This window comes from Dipodomys merriami, unplaced genomic scaffold, assembly GCF_024711535.1.
Source record: "Dipodomys merriami isolate MVZ:Mamm:240054 unplaced genomic scaffold, mDipMer1.0.p SCAF_33, whole genome shotgun sequence".
In the NCBI taxonomy this organism is placed as follows: Eukaryota; Metazoa; Chordata; class Mammalia; order Rodentia; family Heteromyidae; genus Dipodomys; species Dipodomys merriami.
The window spans coordinates 9,757,088-9,770,472 of NW_027204826.1; the positions used below are offsets into that span (position 1 = coordinate 9,757,088).

Below are 13,385 nucleotides of genomic sequence, written 5' to 3' on the forward strand. Positions count from 1 at the left end.
TCACTTATCTGTCAGGCCCATGAAGTGACAATGATTGTTTTGTGCCCTGCTACATACTTAGCCCCAGGAAGTACTGATAGTTACAAAATATTTCTTGAATAAACGAGGGAAAATGAACCAGTTTTAGAGACTCAGCCCAGTATTACAACAGCTAGATTTTAGGGTTTTCCCACAATACCATAACTAAGAAAATCACATTTCCTGAAGCAAGTCACTGCCTAGGGACCTTCACTTGACCCTTCAGTTCTCTGTGAAAGAGAGTGATTACAATTCCCACAAGGCTGTGTTTTAATTTTCTCATAATCACAGTAGATTGGTTTTAATTTCGTCCTAATCATACTAGAATTCACTGTCCTGTATACTGCCAGCTTTGTTTTCATGAACGCTTACCAATTAAGTGCTCAAGAATTTTGCCATTAAAGGGAAGAGTACACTGTGCCTTGTGTTTGGTGGATGTATGCATGCTTGATGTATGTTTGGTTTTTGAGGTGCTGGCTATTAAGCCCATTTAACTCATACATGCTAGGTAAGAGCTCTGTATCTGCCGGGCACCAGTGGCTCACACCTATAATCCTAGCTACACAGGAGGCTGAGATCTGAGGATCACAGTTCAAAGCCAGCCCAGGCAGGAAATGAGATTCTTTTTTTTTTTTTTTTGGTCCGGTCGTGGGGCCTGAACTCTGGGCCTGGGCGCTGTCCCTCAGCTCTTCAGCTCAAGGCTAGCGCTCTACCGCTTGAGCCACAGCACCACTTCCGGCTTTTTTCTTTTTGCTTATGTGGTGCTGAGGAATCGAACCCAGGGCCTCTAGGCTTGCAAGGCATGCGCTCTACCACTGAGTCACCTTCCCAGCCCAGGAAATGAGATTCTTTATCTCCAATAAACCACCAGAAAACCAGAAGTGGCCCTGTGGCTCAAGTGGTAGAGCACTCGCCTTGAGCTGAAGAGTTGAGGGACAGTGCCCTGGGGCCTCACAACCGACAAAAACAAAAATAAAACATCCAAAAAACTAAAAACAAAAAAACAAAAGAGCTCTGCATCTGTGTTCATCCATAAACCTTTGCTCTGGGTGTTTTAGTTGTCCTGTTCTTCAAGATTGCTTTTGTTGTTCAATCTCCTCTTCGCCCCTTTTTCCCTAGGGTGTGTCATCTGACACACAGGATCATGAGGTATCTGCATTGGCCATGCTTGTTTTCACTGTGGTCTTTGTGCTAGCTGTCTCTGCCAGAGCCCTTTTCCCTCTGATCTTTGTGTCAGTCTTGACTGTTAGCTTTAGTATTGTCTTTACAGGGGGCTCCTTTCTGACCATGAAACCTAAAGTAGCCTTCTGTACTTTAATGAATCCTCTAGAACATTCCTTACACCCCCTTCCATTTTCATTATTTATCTCACCCCACTGCCCATAAGGTACCCTCCTCGAAGGAAGAGTGCTAATATATCTTGTTCATCTTTCTCTCCCCAGTTTTCAAAATAGTGCTATGATTTTATAGTAAGTGTTCAGTAAATGTATGCTGAAAAAAATGAGTAAATAGTAACTCAAGGATTTTTGTCGTTATCAGGATTTGTAATGCAATCACTAAAAGTCATCCACAGAGAAGTGATGTTTACAAATCAGATTTGGACAAGACTTTGCCCAATATTCAAGAAATACAGGCGGCGTTTGTAAAGCTTAAGCAGCTCTGTGTTAATGGTAATCACATCTTTATTTTGCACATATATACAATGGATGGGTGGTAAGGAACTTGAATGAGAACTATCAGGAAAAGCAATAGTAGATATATTTACAGAGAGACTTACTAAAATACTTGTTCAGTTTACACGTTATTTTACAAGAATGTCAACTGTAGAAAGTTTAAACTGTTTTTTTTTTGTTGTTGTTTTGAAGAGGAAAAATGAACTTTCTAAATCTCCAGTTTGTGAAAGGTATTTTAGAGTAATTTTATTAAAGTATTTGGTAACAAGACAAACTTGGTGATTTTAACACATTCAGTTATGAGATCAGTGACCTCAGGGATCTCAAACAGAGCCATGTGGTATGGGCACCATCACACTTCTAAGCTCTGAGCAAACTCAGATGGCTACCCTCCCCTGGGGAGGATGTCACATGACAATGTGTTTGGCATAAAATGAGCCTGGTCTTGTGACAGTTCTTGAGCACTGGCCCGGAAAGAGCTGTATAGGGGTGGAGCAGGGTGTTTACAGAACACAGTGCTTGGGTGAGGCAGTGAAGGTGTTTGGCCACTCTTGTTCCTACTGTGGTCAGCCCCCAGGGCTACCTCCACCAGGAGGTGGTGCTGGCAGCAGAGGAAAAGAAGAGGAGCAGGGAGAAGGGTGTAAAAAAGCACTGGGGGCGGGCCTCAGCCCCTGTTGGCACAGACGGGTGGGGTTAGATGGCTAGGCATGGGTTGAGTGGGAAGCCAGGAACTAGGAGCTTTCAGGACTAAGAGCAGAAGATAGAGAACCAGGGGGATGGTTGGTTTTGCTCTCTTGAGACTTGTAGCCTAGTGTGGTGGAAAATACTTATAATCCTAGCACTTGGGAGGCTGAAACAAGATCACTCAGGGATTTGAACCTGCGTGGGTATAATGGCCAGATTCTGTCTCAAAAGAAAAAAAGAATTATAACATACTTTTTAGTTGTTTGCTATAGTTACAGAAGTAAAGATGTACATCACTTCCTCAAAGCCAACTTTTAAATTAGACAGTATCTTAACTCTGATATTAATCCATATAAAATAAACTTCAAAAGCCTGAAAATATGTTCATGTGTATGTATACACACATATATTCAATTACCCTATGTATTACAGAGCCTTTTGAAGAAACTGAAGAGAAATGGTTATCTTCACTGGAAAGTACTCGGTGGTTAGAATATGTCAGGTTTGTCATCTTTCCCCCTTTTTTTTCTTTAACTTTTATGTTGAAATAATTATAGGCTCACAGGAAATGCAAAAAATAGTACAGAGAGTCATGGTATCTTCACCCACTGTCCCCCAAGAGAACCAGAGTAGAGCATCAGACCTATAAACCAACACAGTACAATTGTAGATCTCACTGATTTATATATGCCCTCCTGTGTATACACACGCACATGCACATGTGGCTGATGGTGAGTAGATCTACAGGGCTACTACTATAGTACAGATGTATCACTGCGCCACTTCCACCGGGCTGGCTGCCAGCACACCCCACCTCATCCCGTTCTTCTGGCAGCCCTTACTCTGCCACCTCTATAGTTTTATCATTTCATAAGTGTTACATAAGTCCATCACTCCATTTTTGTAAAGGCTGAAGGAATTCCTTGATTCAGAAACTGGGCTATAGGCATGGCTCAAATGGTAGAGTGCCTGCCAAACTAAGTGTCGTACTCCAAGTTCAGATTCCCACACCACAAAAAAACAGTCACAGAGTATACTGTTTTTTGTTTTGTTTTGTTTTGTTTGTTGGTTGTGGGGCCTGGACTCTGGACCTGGGCGCTGTCCCTCAGCTCTTCAGCTTAAGGCTAGCATTCTACCACTTGAGCCACAACGCCACTTCTGGCTTTTTCTGTTTATATGGTGCTGAGGAATTGAACCCAGGGCCCTCATGCATGTGAGGCAAGCACTCTACCGCTGAGCTACCTTCCCAGCCCCAAAGTATACTGTTTTGAAGAATCATGTAAATACCAAGGTTGAGAATATAAATGTGTATAGTGAACAATAAGTTTCTCTTAAGGGCAATTTTTAACAGGATTTTCCCCCTCTCTTTCCAGAGCCTTCCTTAAACATTCAGCAGAACTTGTGTACATGCTAGAAAGCAAACATCTCTCCGTAGTCCTACAAGGTAATTTGAATAATTCCTAAGACATGACCACATGCCAGTCAATCTTGGTGACTCTGCATCCTTCTTAGCTATCTTTTACCTACAGTTCTGTCAGATACACTAGCAGTTTTCACATCATCAGAGTAAAACAGCCATGCAAGCCAGGCACTGTTGGCTCATGCCTCTAATCCAAACTACTCAGGAGGCTGAAATTTGAGGATTTCCAGCTATAACTGGAAAAGCTGAATGAGAGCAGCATGAAGCTTTGAATTCAAGCCCCAGTAAAACAAAACAGTGGTGTAAAGACTGTAGGTAGAAAAATAGAAAGGAGTCCCATTTCTACCCTTAATAAATCCTTCCTCTTTCATGGCACAGGGAAGTCCCATCCTTTATTGGATTCATACCTAATACTAATTTTTGCAGGCATCCTCAGTAATCTTGCTGTCTTCCTAATTCCTACAGATCTGTTTTAGCTTTAATGCTTTCTGACTGTTGCTGTAGTATACACTTAAAGGAAACAGTATGAGGTCAAGAATTCACCAAACTGAATAGACAATGATATTAATTTGGGCTAATATTTGAAAAGGACAAACTGCAATGTAAAACTCAGTTAAGCAAGGGATAATGATATATTAAATAATTTTAGTGCTGATACAGTTTCTCAGTTTACAGATAAAGTTCAATAGACCTCATGCTACCATTTTCCCAGTGCATAGTGTATAAATGCAGAATGAAAATATTTTCACCATCAAACTTTACTCACTTTATGAAGCACAAATACTTAAAAACACAGGTGAGGGGAAAATAGTAGTATATACACTCAGCTGTTTGCAGTTGGAGTTGTTTAACTCACAATTTCATGTAAAGACTGACCGGCAACTTTCTCTTCTTCTCATTAGAAAGTCCTCCTAGCCCCAGCTTCTCCATGCATTTATAATATAAAACATTTCAGAAGAGCTGAGCCAGTTTTGTTGACACATTTCAAGTGTTTTTTTTAGTGTGTGTGTGTGTGTGTGTGTGCGTGTGTGCGCGCGCACATGTACGTGCACACGTGTGTTGAGAATTTAAGACCTTACGCTTGCTAGGCAGATGTTCTCCACACAGATTGCACCTCCCATCCCCCCCCACCCCTTTTTGTAGAGGTTATTTTCAAGGTTGGTCTCTCGTGACCAGGCTAGCCTGGCTGCCATTCTATTCACGTTTCCCTGTATCGCTGGGGATGGCAGGCTTATACCACTGCACCCAGCCATCAGTTGAGATGGAGTCTTGAGAACTTTTATGCCTCAGTTGGTTTTGAACCTCAGTTCTCTAAATCTCTCCCTCTCAAGAAGGCTAGTATTCAGTCCTGATCTGCCACCGTTTATTAAGGTATAATTTACGTACTATTAAATTCACCCATTTTAAATGTACAGTTTAGTTATTAGTAAATTCATAGCCTAGTAGTAAATATATAGCTTAGTTTTAGAAAAAATTTAAGACAGTTTTAGAATAGTGAATTACCTAGTTTACTTCTCCTTTCCTTCACTATTTCCCTTTGTCGTGATTATTTTCTTTCCATTTTATTGACAGAGGAAGAGGGAAGAGACTTGAGCTGTCTGGTAGCTTCTCTGGTTCAAGTGATGATGGATCCATATTTCAGGACAATTACTGGATTTCAGAGTCTGGTACAGAAGGAGTGGGTCATGGCAGGGTACCAGTTCCTAGACAGATGCAACCACTTAAAGAGATCAGAGAAAGAGGTATCCAGTCTTCTTTCCTTATTAGTAGTGCTCAAAATAAAACTTTGTGTTATTATAAAAGTAGCTAACAGGGTTTAAAAAAATACAGCATTTCGTATATATCTTAGCTTCCTTACTCAAACTAGTGGATTAGAATCCACATTGAAGTACTTACAAAGGGTTGTCATAGATGAGCCTAAATACCTGCTCACTGCTAGCATTTCAGGAAGAGCCAGGACAGCTGGCAAGTAGCTACCTTCATGTTGGTTTGCTTTCAGGTTATTGTTGCTAGTTACTGCAGTTAGTTTCCCTCACTCTGAGTGGTGCTGGTGACCAGGCCTGGTACCTTGAGTACATTGAGTGGTGACTTAGCTACACTGCAGCCCGTTGGTGACTTACTTAGCTACACTGCAGCCCATTGGTGACTTAGCTACACTGCAGCCATTGGTGAAAACATTGCCTCAACCCTGCCACCACACCATCCTGTGTGAACCTTGATGGATACTTCAGCTGAGACTAAAAACCTCCAAGCCATAACTTGACCCCTGATTTACCAACTCAATGCAGAATCAAGAGATGGATGAAAGCACAAGGCAACCTGACCACACCAAAGGTTTACAGTTTTATAGCAGCTGATCTAATGTTAGATAAGTGAATGAAATTCTGGACAAAGATTTGAAAGAATATGGGGCTGGGAAGGTGGTACGGTGCTTGCCTTGCATGCATGAGGCTCTGGGTTCGATTCCTCAGCACCACATAAACAGAAAAAGCTGGAAATGGTGCTGTGGTTCAAATGGTAGGGTGCTAGCCTAGAGCTGAAGAGCTGAGGGACAGCGCCCAGGCCCAGAGTTCAGGTCCCACGACTGGCAAAAAACAAACAAAAAAAAGATTTGTAAGAATAAAGCTAGATGTAGTGCTTCACCTCTGTAATCCTAGATACTTAAGAGATAGAGTTGCCGTAACTGTGAATGGAACCTCACATTCTCCTAAAATGGGACATGTGGGGTGAGTTTAGAGGACCACCTGTGTCACAGCTTTAGAGACAGCGGCTGCTGGATCTATCCAGAAGATGCTGGTGTCTTCTAGGACCTTGTGGTAGAGCATGGCAGGAGCTGTCGGCAGCTCCCGCCCCTGGGCTTCCGTCATGTTGGCTGCTTTCTGGGATCACAGGATCTTTGGGATGCCGAGCCTACGGGATCAGCCAGAAGTTACAATTTGGTTGAGCACTGTGTTGTATGTGCTGAGAAACTGTTTTCAGGATATGCTTCAGTACATCTTTGCTCTTCCCTATTAGTATAAGGCAGTGTGCTAATCACCTATTTGCTTGACCATTTCTTTTCACTCCTGTTAGGCAAATAAAAGTTGAGTGGGTAGTTCTGATTGCACATGCCTCTTAGCATCAGCAATATATTTGAAACTAAAATGTACACCTGGGGCAGCATTAAATAACCCCTGCCTGTCTGTGTTGCCAGTCTCCCTTGTTTCTGCTCTTCTTGGATGCCACGTGGCAGCTCTTAGAGCAGCATCCAGCTGCCTTCGAGTTCTCCGAGACTTACTTGGCGGTGCTGTATGACAGCACCTGGATCCCACTGTTCGGCACCTTCCTGTTCAACTGTCCTCACCAGCGGGTGAAGCAGAGCACAGTAAGTGACAGCCTGGAGCTATCATTAATGCATAGTTAATTGCAAATAGAAAAGGGCTATCCAAATTATTCAATACTCAGGAGGGCTGAGATCTAAGGATTGTGGTTCAAAGCCAGCCCAGTCATAAAAGCCCATGAGACTCTCTCTTATCTCCAATAAGCTACTCAAAAAGCCAGAAGTAGTCCTGTGGCTCAAGTGGTATATAGCCTTGAGCACAGAGACTCGAGGACAGTACCCAGGCCCTGAGTTCAGCCCCAGTCCTGAAAAAGATGTTTTTAAAAATGAATATTACTCTAACGACCTTAAGCGTTGTGCTTTTGGATTTATATTCATATATTTGAGTTGTTGGTTAATTTTGAAAAATTGAAGATACTTATTTCAGTGGAGTATTACAGTGGATCAGTGGAATAAAGTTGTTCAAAGCAAGTTTATTTTTGTTCAGGAGTTGTGGAGCAGAAGTTTATAGCCAAAGACATAGTATGACACTGAAATTCTCTGCAGATACTCACTGTGTATTCTCAAGAGTCGCTTGTGTCACATGGTTTGGATTGTTTCTGATGACAATTCATGGGCCTATAGGAAGAGTCAGGAAGGCGTGGGGAGAGTATCAGGCCAGTCTTGGGAGCAGCCTCTCTGTGTGTGTGCCAACTTTCTACACACCATAAGTTCTGTCTCATTTGAGTGAACTAACTGTGAGAAAGAATGCAGAAGTGCTGCCGAGACTCCAGAGAGAGCCAGAGGCAGCCATGCCGGCCTGATGGAGACTGTCGTAGAAGGCATTATTGCCTTAGCATTGAGACCTAAGCTAGGACCCTGAGTTTTAAAAACTGCTAGGCCTTAGTCCTCCCGGATAAGCCTGAAGCCCAGGTTCTTCCTCTGTGTGGTGGCTCCACCCATCTCCAGTCTCGCTTTTGGTTTCATTGTGCAAGATGCAGTTGTAGACTATGTGGCAATAAGCATCTTATTCCAGATGTTTTCAGCTATGGCAGCAGGGAGGGAATTCCAAAGAAGGGGCCTGGGTATGGTTACGAGGGCAGAAAACGAGTCACGAGGGAGACGGGGCAGCCCTTGTCTCAGCATGGGGACCAGCCGCAGAAGGCAGAGGGCTGCTTTCCCTGCGTGAGCAGGGGCTCAGAGCACTGCACCTGTCTCCGAGAGCTCTTTAGATTGGATAGCTTGGGAAGGACATCTTTGTACACTTTATTCTAGGCTTCTCTTGCTAAACCGAGTCCCAGAGGTTCCAGAGGCCTTGCTCCTAAAATACTCACTTCCATTCTCACGTACAGTCATTGTTTTTCTGCCCTGCTTCTTTTCCAGCTTACCCTCTCTGGCTCTGCCTCTCCCAGCTCTCTCCACCCTGCCCCTTCAGTGCCCCCTGTCCATGCTGGTCCACCCCTGCACACACACAGTACGGGGGCCAGGAGGCCAGGCCTGCTACCTCATTAGAACATGTCCAATGAGGGGCCGCAGCCTTGAGTCCTGGTGATGGGGAGGTGCATCAGGTGGCTTCCGAGAGACAACCCCTGTGTAAGCTTAGCTGTATTCTCCATAGGCCAGGATATGCTAACAAATAGATTTCTACTCAGAAATGGAAGGGCAAAACGTTTAACAAGTGTTTCAGTTGCCTTCCCTGTTTCATGTTCTGGTGTATGTTTTCATATTCAGCTGTTTCAAAAGTTTTTCTGACAAACGCTAACATGGGTCCCTCCCATCCTCCCTCCCTGTGGACCTCCATCCTCAGATCTCAGCCTCCTGAGTAGCTACAGTTACAGGCGTGAATCCCTGGCACTGGCAAGTTTTTACTTACTTGGAATAGAAAATTTTGTTAAAACTTTAATGACAGTGCTATTACCTAGTGTACTCATTTCTCAGCGATTCTAAATCATTACGGTTGGGAAGACACGTGGCTGTCACTCAGCCATGATGGCTACTTTACATTTTTTCCTAGAATACATTATTTCTCCAATTTCCAAACAAACTGACTGTTTTAAAATTAGAAAATTTGGAAAAGGTTGAAAAGCACAGAACAGAAAATAAGCCAGTTCCCACCATCTGCAGATTCGGTATTTGGGGATATTTTGTGCAAGGATTTGCACTGTAAACTCGCTGTAGCCTACGTCTGTCACCCAGCTGAGGTGACGCTAGGATCTGTGTCACTAGGGTGACTGCTTCGTTTTGGATGGTCTGGGAGCTGCTCGCAGAGGATCTCCTTGTCTGTCCTCTGCCACAGGGAGGGTGGGCGGTTCACATGCTGTGATGGGGAGTCAGCTCACCAGGCTGCATCAGCACACAATGGGCACATTGCTGGTGCCCAGGCACTGGCTACCACCGTGGCGCATTTTCCCTCTCTCCCCCACTGTCGCGCCCTGAGATGGGATGCGGTGTGCTGCATGGTGTCGCACACGCAGCTTTTGACACCTGTTCAAATGGTTTTTATGTTGTCTTTTTGCAGGAATTTGCTATAAGCAAAAATATCCAACTGGGTGATGAAAAAGGCTTAAAATTCCCCTCAGTGTGGGACTGGTCTCTGCAGTTTTCAGCAAGGGACCGCACCCTTTTCCACAACCCCTTCTACATCGGCAAGAGTGCGCCCTGCGTGCACAACGGCTCGGGGAAAGCTTTCAAGCGGACAAAGGTAAACTGCACTGGGAGAGGTGACGTCACAGTGACGCAGCAGGTGAGGCCCCCTGCCTGCCTGTGTGTCCCGAGACCGTGAAGCTGGGCAATACCTGAGAGCTGGCAGAGCGTGGCGCTGAGCCTGAAAGCCATCTGATCTGCTCATTTCTCTTTCTAGAATGAAGAATCTTGAAAGATAACTCAATTTCCTAACCCATAAGTCTTTAAAATGTCTATGTGCTGTGCTCCCCTCCTCCTCCATGGGTGTGTGAAGCATCAGCATCAGCCCCCGACCAGTGAGCTGAGGGAGGGAGCCCCGCAGGACTCCAGCAGCGCTCACGCCAGTCTTTCCATTGCATAGTTAGCCATTGGGGTTTTGTTGTAACAGTGTTTTTAATGTGCTAGTACAGGGTTTGAACCATCCTGGGCACCATCCCTTAGCCTTTTCACTCAAGGCTGGCGCTCTACCACTTGAGCCACAGCACCTTATCCAGCTTTTTTTTTTTTTTGATGGTTCATTGGAGATGAATCTCAAGACTTCCCTGCCTAAGTTGGCATTAAACTGTGATTCTCAGATCTTAGCCCCGTGACTAGCTAAGATTGCCGGGTGTGAGCTACTAGCAGCCTAGCTTCCGTTTGTGTTTTTTAAAGGGATGCTTTCTTCCTGTGCAGAAAAGCTACAGCTCTACGCTGAGAGGAATGCCATCGTCCTTAAAGAACGGCGTCATCAGTGACCAGGAATTACTTCCCAGGAGAAACTCGCTCATATTAAAACTCAAGCCAGACCTGCTCCAGCACACCGACAGCCAGCACAGTGAGATGGAGCAGTATTTCCAAGAGTGGTTTTCCAAACCAGTCGACCTGCATGGCGTTATTCTGCCACGTGTCTCTGGAACCCACATAAAGCTGTGGAAACTGTGCTACTTCCGCTGGGTGCCCGAGGCGCAGATCTCCCTCGGGGGCTCTATCATGGCCTTCCACAAACTCTCCCTCCTAGCCGACGAGGTGGACATGCTCAGCAGGATGCTGCGGCAGCAGCGCGGTGGCCCCCTGGAAGCCTGCTATGCCGAGCTGGACCAGAGCAGGATGTACTTCCGGGCCCGAGGCCCGCACGATGCCTCAGCCACACCCGACTTCCTCTCTTCGTCCTTCCCGTTTTCTCCCGTGGGGAACCTGTGCAGGCGGAGCATCTTAGGAACACCGTTAAGCAAATTTTTAAGTGGGGCCAAAATATGGTTATCCACTGAGACGCTAGCAAACGAGGACTGAATTGTCGAGTTCCTCCCGAACATCGTGAGGGAGGCCTGCCAGTTCTTCCCTCCCGATCAGAATTGCTAACATAGGCACTTAAAACAGGTTATTTTATACCTAAGAATAACACTTGAAATTTGCACTAACCCTGAAAACCATGTTGAGTCATGTTCCCCACAGTTCTTTCCAGAAAAGTAAGTTTTGTTTTTATTTCTTTCTCCTGTCATTACCAGTTTGGCTTATTTTTGGGTGATCTACAAACATTCCCCCTTTCTTGTAACTGTGATCAGATGGATCAGGTGAGTTGTACACGTTTTTCCTACTCTCTACTAATTGTTACCCAATACTCGGCCCCATGACCAACTCAAGACAGGAGATGCATTCCTTGCATCTCCAGGGACATGAGTAGATGCTAGATCATCCTGTGTCCTGCTCACGCTCCGTGATCCCTGCATGAACTCACCTGACCAGGGTCCAGTGTTGGGGAATTTGTTATTTTAGATCTCCCTTTGGGGCCTTACAGCACTGTGATTTGGAGTCAGGAGTTTGCTTCTAGCGCCATAGGACTGCCTTTACAGTGATACGCACTGCAGCGTTAAAACATTCGCTGTAGGTGCTGTGATTGGATTTAAAAGTGCCTTTGATATTAAGCTATGAATCACAGAAAAATAGTTCATTTGTTAACATTCATGCATTATTACAATCCTACCACATCTGCAAATAGATTTTTCATACTAAGCTTCCTACCATTAGCCCTGGGAATCCCCAGAGCCACGTTTCTAAAAGGTGCCAAGGGCACAGCAGCCTTTGGGGTCCTGCTCCCAAGTGGAGGCAGCTGAGGGAACCCCCTCTCCACGGCAGGACCCCAGGGCTGTAGGGGCTTTCTGGGCCTCCCCCAACAATTCCATTTATTAATACTGCCATTATCGTAAACCGCAAAAGTGCCACCCCCTTCCTAATTGACAATAGTGCTAAGAGATGTTCGCTCCTTTCTGAGATCCTTTTGGTTTCCCACTATGATAGAAGCCTGGCCAGCACTGCAGGGTGAGCGCTTAAGACTAGCCCTATAGTAACAGCACTGCGCACACCCAATCCCCCACTCTCTGCCCCCCACCAAGTTTAAAGCACAACCACCTCACATTTGACTGTTTTCCTTTCTTAAATTGACATTCTTCCAATATTTTTTTAAAAAAAATTTATAGTCAAGTGTCTGCTTAACCTATTCCCTTTTTAAAACAAGATGGTTGCTTTTTCAGATAGTCTGTTTACCTGCCTGTGTGTACGGACTAGCTGATTCTCCGTTCATCACCTGCCTTTAAAAAACGAGTTGATGTCTCTAATAGAGGTTGCTATACAATGTCTTAGGAGATTCATCTTAGGGATAAACCCAGCGTTTTGCCAAGTGGTTTCCTAGAAACTAAGGGCTACTTCCAGCTAATACAAATAGCACTTTTGCATGATATATTTTATACCCTGATTAGAAGCCAGCCCTCTGAAAACACCATTCTGGCTGTGCTACTAATTCTTCCTTTCATTAAGCTGCTTTTTTAAAAAAGAAATTACAACTGGTTCTAAATTTATTGTTTGAGCATTTCTTCCCTTACATTTATTTCAACCTCTAGCAATTTTTCCTTGTTGTTGGTGTTCGCTTACCAGTTTAAAAAAAGATTAGGTACTATTAATGCTATTTTAAAATAGAAAATGGGTGTATTTTTGTATGGTAAATTCAGTTAAGATTTTTTTTTTAAATTTTTGCTGGATAATTGTTCTATCATGATTATTGTGCCACACCTCAGCGTGCATAATATGAAAAACAATAACAGCCTTAAGCCTGGGTGGTGGTGATGGTGGTCGGGAGGCGTGGCTGTGTACAGTGAAGAGCTCCGTGCTGGTGGCCGCAGACTCTAGTGCTGAACGGAAGATCATGTGTGTTATTCTTCTATGATGAGAACCAATCTTAAAACCAAAAATGTCTAACTTCTATTTAAGTAAAAGATTTGAGTTTGTACTAACAGGGTGAAACCTTTTCAGCACTACCCTTCAACAAAACCTTCTTGTGGTAGCAGTATCCTTGTTGTTAATACTTGATTGTACGACAAAACCGTTGTGCCTAGAACTCGTGAGCTGAAGTAGCACACTAGCACAGGAAGATGAGAGGTCGTGTTCAACAGAGTGGATGTGAAGGGCACTGACTGCCAAATAAAATTTCTAGCGGAACAGTGTGTTGTCATCAGTACGGGTCCATGCACAAGGGTGCGGTGATTAAAGACGGGAAGGCGTCTCTTAGCTCATTCGCTCATGCTAACCCTGCAGCCTTTTTGCTGGCCCTCCAAAATGGGTGTAACTCAGTCACATTGGG

At 44.4% G+C, this 13,385-nt stretch overlaps 1 protein-coding gene across 1 annotated transcript in view; it reads left to right on the forward strand.

The window, feature by feature from the left end:
- The window catches only part of Mtmr10 (myotubularin related protein 10), a 40,160-nt gene extending 26,917 nt beyond the window's left edge, over positions 1 to 13,243 (forward strand). The window contains exons 10-16 of the mRNA XM_070043103.1: positions 1,558 to 1,688; positions 2,808 to 2,877; positions 3,749 to 3,819; positions 5,368 to 5,537; positions 6,989 to 7,159; positions 9,612 to 9,794; positions 10,448 to 13,243. Of these exons, the coding sequence (XP_069899204.1) occupies positions 1,558 to 1,688; positions 2,808 to 2,877; positions 3,749 to 3,819; positions 5,368 to 5,537; positions 6,989 to 7,159; positions 9,612 to 9,794; positions 10,448 to 11,044 (1,393 nt within the window). The 3' untranslated portion in view covers positions 11,045 to 13,243. The remainder of the gene's footprint in view (positions 1 to 1,557; positions 1,689 to 2,807; positions 2,878 to 3,748; positions 3,820 to 5,367; positions 5,538 to 6,988; positions 7,160 to 9,611; positions 9,795 to 10,447) is intronic.
- Positions 13,244 to 13,385: the final 142 nt, after the last annotated feature.